This window comes from Trachinotus anak, unplaced genomic scaffold (assembly GCF_046630095.1).
Source record: "Trachinotus anak isolate AG129_WGS33_773 ecotype Australia unplaced genomic scaffold, CSIRO_AGI_Tana_v1 ptg000011l, whole genome shotgun sequence".
Classification (NCBI taxonomy): domain Eukaryota; kingdom Metazoa; phylum Chordata; class Actinopteri; order Carangiformes; family Carangidae; genus Trachinotus; species Trachinotus anak.
In genome coordinates this window covers 14,381,050-14,397,103 of record NW_027273862.1, presented here as the reverse complement: position 1 = coordinate 14,397,103, position 16,054 = coordinate 14,381,050, and the positions used below count along the sequence as shown (strand labels likewise).

At 44.3% G+C, this 16,054-nt stretch overlaps 1 protein-coding gene across 5 annotated transcripts in view; it reads right to left on the bottom strand.

The window, feature by feature from the left end:
• Positions 1–16,054, bottom strand: part of gse1b (Gse1 coiled-coil protein b) — a 165,921-nt gene that overhangs the window by 26,381 nt on the left and 123,486 nt on the right. The window contains exon 1 of one of the 5 annotated variants that reach the window (XM_071488249.1): positions 15,632–15,881. The exons of 2 other annotated variants lie outside the window; for them this stretch is intronic. Coding sequence is in view for 1 of the 3 variants with exons in the window: in XM_071488248.1 (XP_071344349.1) it covers positions 550–583 (34 nt within the window). In the remaining 2 variants the exon portion in view is untranslated. Of the gene's footprint in view, positions 1–549; positions 864–15,368; positions 15,452–15,631; positions 15,882–16,054 lie in introns of those variants that run through there. 2 more of the 5 variants (XM_071488250.1, XM_071488248.1) reach the window with 2 other exon arrangements.

Genomic DNA, 16,054 nt, shown 5'->3' with positions numbered 1-16,054 from the left:
ACAGACACAGCAGCAAGTCAGGCATGAGAGAGTGAATAACATTCCCAACACCTCTTGAGTTGTCCTGCCTGTAACCTCCCAGTTACCCAGTGCACTCCGAATGAACCCAGCACACAATTAATAATGGAATCAACAATGAACACTGTCTGAACAACACACACAGCGCCATTGAGAGACTGGCAAACAAGTAAAAACCACACACCAACTGCCCAGTCTGGTAACGTGACTTTGTCCAGACATTAGAGGACTGCTCCTCCCTCTCTCTTTAGAGAAAGTCAGAAAAAGTCAGAGAAGGGAGCAAAAGAAATATACAAGAAACTTTTTGCAATGACCAACATATTACAGAGACAGAGCAAACTTAAAGTCTTTATCAACCACACACACACAACCACAGCGCTAACAGACACACATGCAAGTAACATAGTGAAAGAAGGAACAGACAAGCACATAGCTTGACAAATACACACAGAGGCACACATCCGGAGGTCTGGCAGTGGTTCATGACCCCCCCACCCCCAATAGATTAAAAGCGTGGCCAAAGCTCCTTACTGCACAAAGGAGTAGAGCTGCCCGGATCCCCCATGGCTGCATCTTCACGTTGAGCCCAGCCCAGCACACACCGGCAGCCACCGACAGGACATACACCATCTTCCTGCTCCTCTCTCTCTCCCTCTCTCTCTCCGTCTATCTATCTCCTCTTGCCTGTCCACCCTCTCTCCCTCCCTGCCTGCCTGCCTGCCCGCCTGTCTTCCTGTCTCTCGCGGTGCCGCTCACAAAGACCGTTTAGTGCTTATCTAACAAAGCAACACACCACACACGCTGCCTATCTCTCCCCTCCTTGCTCTAGCTCTAGCTCTCGCTCTCTCTCTCTCTAAGTGAGAAAACAGAAATTCTTAGCCTAGCAGCTGCTGCGATGTCACATGACCCCAACAACCCCCCCACCCCCCCCCACTCCACCCACCCACCCCCACCCCCTTCCCTCCCTCCTCACACTCTCCCTCACTCCTCCTCCTCCTCCCCTCTCAACCTATAATTCCTCAGCCATTTGTAGATAACAGACACAGGCATGCATGCCCTGCCAAGGCGAGCTGGAGGAGGGGGAGGGGAGAGAAGAAGAAGAGGAGAGGAGCTGAGGAGGAGGGGAGGGCGCTCAGCCGGTCACCACATCTGACCCCATTGCTGGGGAGCGACAGGCAGGGTGTGTGTGTATGTATGTGTGCATGTATATAGATGAACGAGGGGGGGGGGGTTAGGTCAAGTATGTGAGGCGCCCTTCCCTTTTTGAGACTGAAAGACAGAAAAAGAGAGAGAAGGAAGGAGAAAGAAAGAGGACATGTTCTGGCCTGTGTCAAGCCCTACAGCATAAGAAAGGAAACCTTTTGTCTAAGAATATCTGCCTGAATTCAATTCAGTCTGCTTTATTAACATAATTGTTATGTAACAACTGGAAATGCTCGTGAAGAAAAATTTAAGCGAAAGAAAGACGGCTGTATCTGGAAAGTACGGAGGAATAGTAAGTAAAGAAATCTATTCTCTCTAAATCAACCACTACGGTATCGCAAAAACAAGGAAGTCCTGCCATAAATGTGGAACCTTTACCACATACACATACACACACACACACAGGCTACACGCAAATACATGCACTGCAATTACCGCGAGTTGTTATCAGGGTGGAGGAGACTACTGCGTAATAGTGGTTGGGGGTGGAGGGCTCAGAAAAAGGGTAAAAGCGTGGGTTTGACTTCCCCTCTGTCTGTCCTGCTGTCATTGCAGGGGTGTGAATGAGTTGTTTCTTTAGTCATTTCCTCCTTCCGTCACTCGTTACTTTTTTCAGAGCAACGAAGGAGAGAATGAGCAAGAGCAATGACAGGGAGAGAGATTATCTTTGGGGGAAAGCTACACGGTGGCCAGCATTGTGCCAAAGGCCACCTCTCGACAAAGCTCCTCTGATGCTCAGGCCATGGTCTGACTCCCCTGAGAAAACACAAGACTGCCACACTCTGCTCTGTCTTTGTGTCTCTCCTCTACCCTTTTTCCTGTCTAGCATCATGGAGATCACCCTGCTGGTTCTGGAGCAGAGTCTTTTTGCTGTCTGTTTTGGTGACATGGTACAGGCTAAGGGGATTGCAGGTGCTACCATACCTTCCCCAAAATTATGCTTGTTCAGTCTCCTTCTGCTGGCACTCACTCAGAAGTAGAATTGTAGCTCATGGGGCATCCTGCTGGTTGGTCAATGTTCCTGTTTCGAAACTGGCTTGGTTTCCTAGTATCCCCTATCTCTCTGAACCTCATTTTCTACCGGCCCTCCCCTGTGTCATATCCAATAAAGGCAAAAATGCTCAAAAAATACAACAAACTTTACAAGGAACTGGCAAGACCCTACATTAACAGCTGAAAGCTCCTACAGAAGAAGAATGAAGAGTGGCATGTACCCATTTAGCACCTATATTAAGAACAGCATTGTTAAACAATCACTACTTCAAGGCATTGAAAATGAAGAACATGCAAAACAGGATTAAGTGGAAACTGATAAAAGTAAGGTTATGTGGGTGGGTTATCTACAAGTGACAGCTTTATATTCTCTCGTTTCCACGTTTAATTTCTAAACCGGAAAAATACAAGCCATGTAAGTCACAGCTCAAATAACGATAAATAGCATGATCTAAGCAACCCAGGCTGAGTAATGTCTTATGAATTTCCAGATAATTGAGCCTGCCGCCACCTCTTACTATCACTCAGTTACAACACACTTGCTTGGTATTTTAAGCAGGCTCTACCCTAAGTTCTTCAAACATCCAGCAGGTGGCATTGTCTCCCAGCTAATCAGAGGGAGTCTTCTGTTAATGAGACAGCATATGGCACTGTCTTTTAATCCAGTGATACACAATAGAAAAATAGATTTAAATGATTTTTCTGTGGATTATGAAAAGGACAAAATCTGCATCCACTTGTTACATTTAGAAATCTAACATGAAGATCTAGAGGTATGAATAAATTAGATCCTTTACATCTCAAATGTTGAACATTTTTGCTGACAACCCAGGAGTCGGTTACACACCAAACTTCCTGATGTCGTTAACCCTTTGAATGCCGTTACACCCTAAGGGAAAACAAAACAAAGCCTTGAAAAAAAAAAAAAAAACTGGAATGCAGATCACAACAAACCACATGCAAACATGATCCTGTCTGCGCACACACATGCACACGCACACGCACACACAGAGCAGATTGACTGCTAAATGGCATACAGTAAACACAGTTTTAACACCCTGCTGGGAGTAAAGCTGATCACTAACTCCCATAGTCAAACAAACACACTGTCACACACAGTTCCACCCTTTTGCTGGTTGGAATGCAGATTACTCTCTCGCTCTCTCTCTGTCTCACACACATACACACACGCACGCGCGTGCGCACACACATACACACACGCATATAAAGTAAATCCTCTTGGCTCCTGTATGCCCCAGCCAGTGGGGAGATAATGCAGTGGCAGCTCTAGCGAGTGGTTAATCTTTAACCAGGATGGGATTTGCCTATCAGCTCGTTAAAACTAGCAGGGCAGCGCTACTGGCCCATCTATCTGATCCAGCCACCAACCTGGCTTGGCCAAGTCCAAAACAGCATGAACTGGAATTGTACTGCCCACAGCTAACTGTGTATCCATGCTTCCCTTCACTGGAGCAGCAGATGTCTCTTTTCCAGTGGCTTGGTATAGCACACTTTAGGCATGCCACAATACTGTGGTCCTGCTTAGGAACAGAGCCAAACAGGTCAGTGTCTGCCCTCAAATGAGCAATAAAAATGTCATTGCAATAAACTGGTTGGCTCAACATGTGTGGCCAGGCAGGCAACTAAAGCGCAATTTCTAAAAGTCTTGCTGTGCTTTGAAAAGCAGTTTTGAATACTTTTGCAGCACCGGTATAATAGTGTCTGTGGTTTGGTGTTTTGTTCCACTCCTACATTCCTGTTCTTACTTTCCTCTAACAAACAGGATCCTCGCCGTTTCCTGATAACATCTTCTTTGCTGTACTCTCAGATCTGCATTTGCTGTTACAAAACAAACTTTTAATGCTGATTCACATTTTCACCAGCAGCCTACCAGAAGGCTTTTACTGTGAAGCAGCCACAGAAGTTCAGCCCCATTTGTCACTATGATTACCAAACAACTGATAACTTAAACTGGTCAACACTGCAGAATAGGTGCATTTCATATTTTTGAGCATTTTTTGTCAGCGGAACAAGTTTTAAATACTGTACGGAAGAATGGCAAACATGATGTAGCCATAGTGAACTGGTTGGTTGAAGAGCTGCAAATGACATACGTTTGCTGTTTGTGTGGACCAGCAAACCTCCACCACGTCTTCAAATTAAGCAACACCTTTTAATATGCCGTCTTATAGCAGATGAGTGGAAACCCCCTTACTACCACACATCATGATCTGTGATCAGAGAGGACACAGGTTCAACCATCTGCTGAAATGATTTAGAGTAAAGCAGCTCAGCCACTGATACAGGAGGGAGGTTGAGTTAGCTTGATGAGTATTTGTCATCATGAATCACTGACTGACTTGCTACCAGACTTAAGATATGCTGACAAGGGGATGAAAAGGATGGGAGGGGGTGAGAAGTTCAGCATGACGACTGAAAAAAGAGACATGAAAAAAATGAAAGTGCATAAAATACCAGTGAGGCAGCAGTGTGGATGAACCCAACCTAACAAAACAGGATGTAATATGGACAAAATAACCACTACCACAGCGACCATATCATGCTTCAACCTAAAGTGAGCTTAAAAAAAGGCCACTAGTGTGACTGACTCAATGGCAGTAGGAAGCATACCTGTGCGGCTGGCAAAATCAACACCTTAAGTTTTATACTGTCTTTAAATAGCACTCACGTACAGTATCCATGGGCAGCTTTTGAAGCTGTGTAAAAAGTACAAAGGATGAACTAAAGCTGGTCAGGCTACAAAAAACAAAGCAAAAGTAGATCACAAAGGTTAAACAAGAGAACAGGGACCGGGCTCAGGATTGGCTATAAATGCAATACAAATGAATACCAGGGCCTGGACCTAAACTAAGGTATGTCATGATGTCGATCTTGAACACACACACACGCACTCGCACGCACACACACACACAGTATCGAGGAGCACAGCAGGATAAACCTGCTCTGGTAGTTCCAGGTTTGTTTGACTTCTAAGATGAGATGTCAGAGCAATCTACCCTCAGGCACTATAGAATATGTGTATGTGTGCACACCAGCGAGCCCATGTCCGTGCGCATGCGTGCCACCTCTTTTACTCTATACCAAAGAGAAAACCTCAATATAAGAGAAATCCTGAAACAGCAGCACTATGGCTGAAGAGCCGAGGAATCAAAGAGAGCAATTCCACTGGAGAATGGAGAGAGCGAAAAGACAAAAGGAGAGAAAAAGAAAAGAGAGACAAAGAGACAGAGAGCAAGAGATCAATGAAGAAGCTGAAAGAGAGAGACACAGTATTGCCTGTGTCTGAGCTGTCATTATACAGCAGGCCTCCATTATAGAGCTACAGCAGAGAACAGAGAACATCTCCCTCTGACCTGGCTCGCTCACACTGTCTTGAAAAAACACACACGCACACACACACACACACACACACCTACCTCTGTGTGCAAAGAGCAAAGAGAGCAGTCTTCTTGCCTTTTTACCTTGTGTGGCTTTAAATGATGTGGCTGTGTGCGTGAGTGTGCATGTGTGCGCACACCTTATTATTCATCCCTCACCTCCTACTTCTCCTCCTCTCTTCCACTTGCTCTCTGTTTTCACCCCCCCCGCCCCCCAACCTGCCTGCCAGCAGCTTGCAACAAAAACAGTGCGATTTCAAAAGACCAGCCGGCATCTCTCTCCCTCTCTTCACCTTTCTCTCTTTCATTCTCCAACGCACACATACACATATACACACACACAGCCACAGAGAAACAGTGTGTCTTGAGGGAAGGCACGAGCTGAGATGATTTTCTCTCCTCTCCTCCTCCCTGCATCCGACTCACCCACCCCAACAGCGCCATTTCCTATGGCTGTTAATTACATAGTGACTGTGGTAGGGGTTGCTGGGCTTGTGTGTATGTCTGTGTGTGTGCATGTCATCTGGCGAGTGTGTGGCTGTGTTCTCTGAGACACCAGTGTGGGCGTATGACAGAACAGTCTGGTTGTACACTCACACAGTCACACAAGCACACGTAAATGCATTCTGTCTGTGTCTCTGGCTCTTTGTGGTCCATGCCCCAGGAGTCAAGCTGCTGTCTGCATGGCTGTGCCCTGTGCAGGCTCTCGCTGAGGGGGACACAGCCTTGCCACTTCCCCTGATGAGAGGGCCAGCTTCAGCCCCAGTGCAGCTGTTCAACCAGGAGAGGAGGCAGCTCTCACTCACTGTCATCATCATCATCATCATCATCATCATCATCATCATCATCATCATCGGGTCTAGCCGACTCTGTCTTTTTCATCAACCTCAGCTGCTACAGAGACACAGGAAAAGGTGGCAATGTGGCTCTTCCTGGCAAGTCACAGAGATACAACAGATGTTGCAGTACTCACATGAGCTCAAAACACAAAAAGAGGCAGACACATACAAAGGAGGACCTGCCACGGAGCTTATCATTGTTTCCGCACCTGTGATACTCTGTGTACCGTTAGCCACACGAACAGGTAGAGGCACACACAAACATACAAACATGCAAACATACACAGACAGCCTGTGTGTCAAGTCCCACAAAGCCAGAAAATTTGTATTGTTCTGTACTATAAAGTGCTGTATCGTAGGTACCATAGGTGTCATGGTTACTTGAGATGTGATTCTTCCAAGACTAATGAGAGGACAGTATAACAATATTGTAGTTTGACATCAAACTCAAAGAGAAGAAGGCAAGCACAGTAAACAATAACAACAAAACGTGAGGCAGCAGGTACAGGTGCAGCAACAGGTCCACTGCGATGTGGAGGAAAATAAATAAATAAATAAATCACTCCAAGACTGTTGTATGGAGATATTTTGTATTTCACTGATCAGCAGGGACAAGTTATAGACAACCAAAAGCCAGTATGCAAACACTGGCACAGAGCATTTGAAATGAAAGGAGGAAAAACCTCAAACTTATGTAATGAACTCAAAGACAGGCATCCACGGGATTCAGGGTGAGTGAGTTTCAATTGTTACCTTTATATTTACACGTCATCAAAATGTTCATGATCTGACATGTTTCCATTATGGTTTGTGAATTGCAAGAGCTGGTATCTGTTGTAGCAATGCTCCACACACAATGTTCACAAAGGCTAACGTTATCTTGTTTAGGCTAACACAGCAACAGCTCGTAACATGAGTTGGGTGCTCACAACATTAGCAGGCTACTGTCATCACCGTTCAGTCTGTTAAAATATAATATATATTTTCACACCATGAGTTTATCACCTTGTAAATCAATTTAAACTGCTGCTTGCACACTGACTCTATAGAGGTCTATGCATGTTCGTGGTAGCACACTGTGTGTGCAGCAGCCTCTGTTGTGGTCTGGTTTTTTGCTGTGGTATCGAGTTTGGTACCAACATCATGGACTTTTAATGGTATTGGTACCGACTACCAAATTTCTGTTATTGTAACATCCCTAGCTCCCCTACATATACTCCTCACTTCATCCTCTCTTTCCCATCTATTCTCTCCTTCTCTCTGTGATGTACTCTGCTGGGTTGTGGTTGCCTAATTAGCACTCCAAGTGCTCTGCATGGGTCCTGACTCCCAAGCGACTCCACCACACACACACACAGACACACACAAACAGATACATGCAAAGCACCCACTTGACTTTCCATAGCAAGGTCCGGTTGCTGAGAGTTGCCCTGTTTTAATCTAGTAATTGGTCTAACCGGTGTGTGCTCTTGCTTGAACATATCTGTGTGCGCATGTCTGAATGGGTTAATGTTGTGCAATCAAACCACAAAGACAAGGTTTCTCTTGGACACAGAGCTGAAACCTCTGGTGTCCTTCATTCTTTCAAGTATTTGACTCGTCATTTGTAGAACAGCAACTCATCAAAAATGGTATAATTCAATATTTTTGAGGGTCAAACCAGATTAATTTTTAATGGCTCTTGTGTTTCTGAAAATCTCATTTTCAGAGTAGGATTACAATCCGCTTTGGCATTAGTATTGGACCAGTGGAACAGTGCAACCCTTCAAAATCAGGCATATGATGAATGGCTGACCCATCCTTACAAAAGCACAAATCCTCAGGACTTTTTCTAGTCTATACAGGAAAGGTCATGTTCCACATGACCTAGGTTTGAGAGCAGAACTGAAACAATTGTCGATTAAAAGTAAAGGCAGTGATTCTAATACAATATACTTTTTGTCAAGAGAATATGACCTCATGGTCTGCTAGCTGTCCATTCTGTGAGCACTCAAAAACAATCCGGTATTTGTAGGCAGCCTTGGGTCTGTAAATGGGAAACAAACAAGCAGCTTGGAATGAGACACAAAACACTATTCCAGCAAATCAGCAACCATGTGCGTTCATGCTTGTGCACAGGACAGGCCGCTGGAACCAGTTGAACTCTGACCTCTGCCTCTTCCTCTGTCGCGTCCTAGCCCATGAGCAACAGAGCTACACCATGAAAGTAACAAAACGCGCATGCTTTGTCTTGGCATTATATGATAGTAATCTAAATACCTTTGGGCTTTGGACTTTTGGTCAGACAAAACAATATATTCAAAGATGCCAATTAGAGCTCTATGATTAAAAAAACAAACAAACAAAAAAAAACAACAGATTAATCAATAATGAAAATAATTGTTACTTGCAACCCTGCTTAAGAGAGGGGGGAACTTACATTCAACATCCACTCCCAATGTACAGCATGAGAGTCACTTTCAAAAATGCATTTATTCAAAATATTTTTATTAAAGCCACACAAAAGCTTTCTTTTGGGATATGACCTCCCCATGTGTCTTTTTTAATGTTTACTAAATTATGGCATATTTTGTCAGTCAGTTGCAGGAAAGACTTAACACATATGGTTGAAACTGAAATAAGAGACAACACCTATTAAAGATGTGAAACTAAGTTATAAACAGAAACAAAAAAAAATAAATAAAAAAAAAATAAAGGTGCCCAAAATGGATAGCCTTTAGTTATGCAAATGCCAGCCAGATAAAACAAATCTAGCTGGCAACTAGATCTTCTGTGAAGCACGTTTAACACGACAACTGTGGCCTCCACCAACAAAGGTATGCAGTTCTGTCCATGAGCTGATTAAAACACATGGCCACAAAACCCACTTCACTTCTTCAGGCCCATATCTGACCTTGCTCTCATACACAAGGAGACATGCTAACAAACAGACACACACAATATGACAGTCAGCTGATATAGCAGATATCTCAGAGATGGAGAAAGAGAGAGAGAGAGAGAGAGAGAGAAACAGAGGAAGCGAGAGAGAGGCAAACAGACAGACACGTTGAAGAGAGATAAAAGCAGACACAGATAGAGGGGGAAAAGCGAGATGATGATGTGATAGCAAAAGAAAAGGCCTTTGTTGAGGAGTAGCCTTTAGCACAATGCTGGGTTATACTGTGAAAGTATGACTACAGAAATCACAAAGACAAGACAGACAGACACAGAAACACACTATATGATACATGACACACATACACCATAAATGCTGAATGAAAGAGGCCCTGTTTGGTGAGGGCAATTGTCAAGTATGGTCAGTATTGAGTGTGTATATGATTCGCTTATCTGCCGCTCTCATGTTGCCTGCGTTGTGTTTGTTTGGCCAGTGCTTATCAGGTCCTGCGGTATGACAACGACAGCAGCAAACATCAGCTACACAAACATACACACACATAATCTGAAGAGAACATGGTTTGGTTTGGTAAATGTAGCAAGGCTGACCTCTGTGAATGAAAATGTTTTCTTTTTTTTCAGCTTCCCTCAGATAATTTAATCCAATCTGCAGATTGAGAACACAAACAGAGTTAACATTGTGGAAAACTTTCTGGTGATTACTTCACTGCTGAGCGCTGTGCTGTGTGCTGGTGTCTAAATGAAATCACACTGGATACAAAAGTAGCATGACTCCAGTGTAGTTCAGGGAATGGGTTTTGGTGCATCGGACTCAGCACCGGAAAGGAAAAGTGAAACTGAACTGAACTAGCTTCTGTCATGATTCACTGTAATGGCACCAAAGCACAATGCTCAGGTTTGGTGAATGAAAATGCAAACTGAGGAATCAGCGACAAAGCTACAATCAAGACAAATGAGCAGGACTAGAACAGGACTGAAAATAGTTAAGTTATGTTGTTTTTTCTTGTTAAAACATACAAAAGAACAACACAAACTCATTTTTTTCATTTGTGTATCTATAATAAGCAGCAGTTCTGGGTCAATTATCCTGTTATTGAAGAGCAATGGGGCAAATCAGGTGACTAGGCACTGCCACACCCATACACACTTATACCTACAGATGAAAATGGGAGTTAAGAAGATCTATGCATTCATAAAAATTCCCACGTTCTATAGAATATGCTGAACAGATAAATCTAGATTCAAGCTATGATCTGTTTGTATCTTCACTCCCCATCTTTAAGTGAGAGCTACATGAGGCGTATGAGATAGGGATTTTTAGTTTGCACAGTGGGACATTACAGAAAGGCTTTAGTCTACAAACTGGGGCCAAGATTCTCAAATTCTGTTCACACAACAGCAACATCTACTTGTCAACACCAGCAGGTGTATACGAACTAACTGTAATAACTGTACAATTCTGAATGCAGGTTTTATTGAGGACCAGCCATTGTTTACATTCCCTGCAACCTTCTCCAGCTCTTATTAGAAATCAGCCCACTATTTTGTGTGATCTCAAACAAATTTTATTGAATTTACCATTATTATAAAGCCATAAATTTCTGTAGTCTGTCACGAGTTGTGTGAGCATGTGCCATGTTGTGTGACCAGCACACACACACACACACACACACACACACACACACACACACACACACACACACACACACACACACACACACACACACACACACACACAAACACAAACACAAACACAATACCTGGTGGTTAGAAATTAAGTATTGTTTAACGGCAAAGTTGGGTGACTCAGGAACATGCGCCTCTGTACAGACAGCTTACAGAGCAGGTTAGGCTTGCTCTCAAACACAGAGCGCAAACACACGTACACATACACACACACAAAGTGATAAGCAGCTTTATCACTGAAATACGGAGCAAAAAGCTGTAGGCATGAGAGCTATGGGGAAAAGTCATGAGCTATGGGAGTCTTTGGTTCACTGGAAATGTGATCAACAACTTCTCCCTCTGCCCGATGAATCTGTCCATCTGTACATCCACCCAACTTTCTGTCTGTCTTCTCTTCAGATAAATACTTTATGACCTGTTTGTTCAGCTGTCTTCACTGGTCATAGCATTTACAGCTTACCTTTACTACTGGTTTTCACACCCAGTAGGGGATGCTTAGACACACACAATCACTCACACTTACTAACAGACCCATCTCGCGTAAGAAGAACCGAGACCAACACAAAGACGGGAAGGGAAAGGCAGAAACAAACAGAGCGGGAAAGAGAGGTGGCAAAAGAGATGGAGACATGTTGGACGAGGAAAACCTTCATTTCCTTAACATCCTACAGTGGTTTCTCTTCCATCACAGTCAGACCACACAGCAACCCTGCCCTGACACACAAAGAGAGCGGTGTGTGCACCAACATTTTCATACCACCTCAGGACATTGTTGTAATGCTAGTCAAATCCAAGCCTCGCCCTGTCAAACACATCCCATTCTCTCTAATAGGGAACTATGTAAACCCATGCAAAGGCCTCTCTACAGTCTGTGCTATTCAAAGCTATCAATGTGGGCTGTTGATAAGGAAATGCAAAGTGGGTCACCTTTAACTCCAGGCTCCTTGTGTAAACAGTGCGGGGAGCTGCTTGGGACTCTCCTAATCACTCTCTAAACAGAGCCAGGTGCTGTTGCCACAGACAAACTGTCACCAACACTCTGCTCAACACAGCTGCTGTCTAGCCCCCAGACACTCGCAGCACTGCAGGCTACCGCAGCATGACAAACAGCACAACGACACCTGAAAACATGCCAACCTTGTATAGGCGCTATTGCAGCATAAAGGTTCAACAACTTTTAAATGGCAGATCACAAGCGAGAAATTCTGTTCCAAGATTTGCATAGGCGATCTTACACTCTTATCATGCGCTGAAACATCAGACACATGCAAGTCTGACGAGAGAGGATGAATCTACCTAATTTCGGCAAACTCACAGTTAGTTTTTATTACTTCTGCCAATCTTTGCAACTGGAGAACTTGAAGTTTTTTTGCTATTACTATGAAACTCTCACAGATCAAGATGATTCTGAATCCTTAAGAAATATTTACAGAGAGATGCAGAGATCGACAAGTGGCTCATGGTATGCCACTAATGGTAGAGCAAGTTATGCCGATCTCTCAAGTTCCATCAGCTAATACCGTTTCCCAACGGCAGGTGCCGCTTGACAGTGGTCGGACACTGGGAGAAATGTTGAAGTTTTTCTCGTCTGTTCTGTTATTAGAATATGTGCGATGTTTTTGAAATGACAGTAATGTTTCATTCTGATTCTGACACTGAGCTAACATAGCTTTTGTTAGCCTGGCCACCATATCCAGTCTGACAAATCAATAGCAGGAATGTACAATTTGCAGCTAACCAACCGAATAATATGTGTATTATTTTTTTTGGCATGTGGAATTTATCTGTACAATGCGATCCCACATTACATCATAGGAAACTCCACTTCAAGGAACATTAACCAGGCATACAAATGGCATCTTATTTATCATTCATCATAAATCCTTTGAACTAGTAACCAGTTGCTAGCCTTGTAGCATAAACCATAGACGTGCTTGGCATAGACATTGGGGTATTTCCTCACAGCGATCTATTTTAGGATAATCTGCTATGTGAGGGGAACAAACTGAACCACACAGAGAAGTCAGAATCTATGTCATGATCGCTTGTACCTCCCAACTCTAGGAGCAATCACTGATCCTAATCTAGCAGCTCCCTGACATGCTCACTGGTCGTCTCCACAGACTTAGAGAAATGTTATTAGTCATGAAAATGGAAAACTTGGCTAATCCTGTTCAGGGAAGACTTGAAATTGTGAGGGTACTGGCAGTTCTCTTGAATTGAATCAAACTAAGAGATCACAGATATGAAAATAAAACCTCAAATGGCAATAGCAATAGCTGTGATATCATTACTGGGAGATCTATTTCAAACACACTATTTGTACTCCCAAGGCTTTCACTTTAAAATTAACTGACTGTTTTTTAAGAGGAAAAACACTAACACAGAACAAAAACAATTTTGTTCTCTAAATGTTTTTTTGTGGATGTAAAAAAAAATGTACATCGGTGATATTTGTAAACACTTAAAGGCCTTGGTAAAGAAACACATAAAGCTGAAAGACAGCAGCCAGAGATTATCCTGTGACAGCAGCCTGTGATGTGAATGGGTCAAATGCCAAGTTGAGTGAGAGTACATATGGGGATTTTCCTGTATCAAAGAGGTAATAGTGTAGCAGTGACTACGGCTGCTCTCAGTGGTAAAGGTGTTAAATCAAGCCTTACTCTGACCTCAAATAAGATAAACGACAAATAGCAAGCACTCAGATAGCGCGCATGACCATCAAGGCTTAATCTGGATTAACATCATCATCAAAATACAAGTAGTGATTGACAACCACAGGATACGTGTCTCTTGTCTCAGTTTTTTTAAATTCATGAAGCCCATTTGTGCATAATAAACAGCAAAAATGTTCAAAATTAGCTATTCATGAATGCTAAATCCTTTAACAAATTCCCGTATCCACACCAGAACTAATCACTTGTTTCCTGGGAATTTTTTTCATTTAAATTTCTAACATGTTTTGACACCTGGCACCTGACTAATAGGCACTTGGCCACATAGCCTCCTCTGTGAGACAATTGTTGTTACAACTAGACTTACAAGTGAAATTATTTATTTTTGATATATTAAAATAAACAACTATCAAAAAATAACACTCATGACGATATTTAAATGTTGTTGTTATTGGCCAGTAAAAGGTGAAACTTCTGTTCTACATATGGCGTCAGTGACAAGTGACATAGAACAATGACATGTCCCATTGTCTCCCATTGTCTTCTGATGAAAAATGTGTTCCCTCATTAACTTTGAATGTCCCCACAGTGTATTTTTCTGTTCAAGGCCCTGTTAAAAGCCATCTCTGGGTGTAATCTACGTAAGCTGCAGTGAGAGGTATTGTATTATACACCACAGACATCCTTAAAATGACATCACACAGCTGTGTTACAGGCGGACGGGTTCCCCTTTAAATAAATGACCAATCCAGCACCGGTCAGTAGCTGTTAGAAGACACCAGGAGACAGCCCCACTATAAAAACCAGGAGGCTCTAATTCCCAGCTCTTGCAGTTATGGCTAACCTTATCAGCGGCAGCTAAAACACACAACAAGGCTCCTTCTGGCTGCAGATAAACTCAACCCGCAGCACAGTGTGTTCAGTAAAGCCTGTTGCTCCACCGCTGTGTTTGTAGACCGTGTTTTAAACCCGAGAGGTGTGTGATGAGCGTGATGAGTATTGCGTGTGTGTGTGTGTGTGTGTGTGTGTGTGTGTGTGTGTGGTGGGGGGGGGGGGGGGGGCCAGGCAGGCAGCTGCTGGGTCCCACTCGCCTGCAGTTCAAGAGAAGTGAAGGAGCGCGTGGGAAGTGATTCAACACGGCCCACCTGCCACGCGCACGCTCGCGTGCGCGCGCGCCCCCGGGTCAGCTCCTTTACACCAGAAAACACCAAGTGGTCAACATGTGTCACACCCGCAGTAACAGGCCGTTTGGACCGAGGAGAGAAAAAGAGCCCCCTTTTTCCTGCTCTCCAGGAGGAGTTTCGGACCAGACGCTCTCCCAGTGATTCTAATGGAGCCAGCATGCCCGGAGTCCGCGAACCAGCGACCAAGTAAAGCCAATAACACGATTTCACGAAGAGGGACCCACAGTGACCGTAAACGGCTCACGCAGAAACCCCGAGGGCTGTGCTTTACATAATAATCACAACAGTACACCGGTAACAATGTTACAAGTAGTTAATTTTAGGGGGGCGGGGGCGGGGGGGGGGGGGGTCGCCTGCTATTCCTTTCAGTCCTTCAGGCTAATCTGCATTTTAAAACAAGACTGTCTGCAAATCCTTCACAAAATGACATAAAAATATTCAACGATTATTAAAGAAAGAAAAAGCTTGAATCACTACCTGGACGCTCCGGAGCGGCTCTCTCTGTTGTACTGACTCTCTCTCTCTCTCTCTCTTTTTGTCTTTATTTCTCTTTCACACACACGAACACGCACACACAGGGCTCGGCACCCGACCTTCGGCAAAAAAAAAAAAAAAAACCAGCTCGTTTCCTCGACATCGTAATGACTTCCTCAACAAAACCCTCGCCGTATGCTCGCTCGTTTACACAAACAACCTCCGGGTTTGAAAACACAACTACAGATTCACACACAGTCACTTACCGCAAACAAGTATGGGCTATTCCAGTGTTTATAAATTAGTAAAAAATTCTCCCTCCGTCAGCGGCGAAAGCGCGGATCCATCCCTCCGTCGAGAACAGAGACTCGGCACTTTTGTTGTCACGCAGGAAGCTCCGACGCCTAGCGAGGCCACAGGGACGGACCAGAGCAGAGCTGAGCGCCGGCGAGAGGAGGAGAGAGGCGGCCGGCTACTGGGAGCCGGGAGGTGGGGCTTCCTCTCCGGCGGGGGCCGGACAGAAAGACAGACAGAGACAAGCCGGAGGGGGCGGGGGGTAGAAGCACCTGCTCCCCCCCCCACCCCCCCCCGTCACGCCTCCAGTCCACAGGGCTGACCCTGTATTGTCCCCCAAATGGGATAAAGAATGTCCCATCCATCCCTGACCAGGATGGAGAGAGTCACTTCCT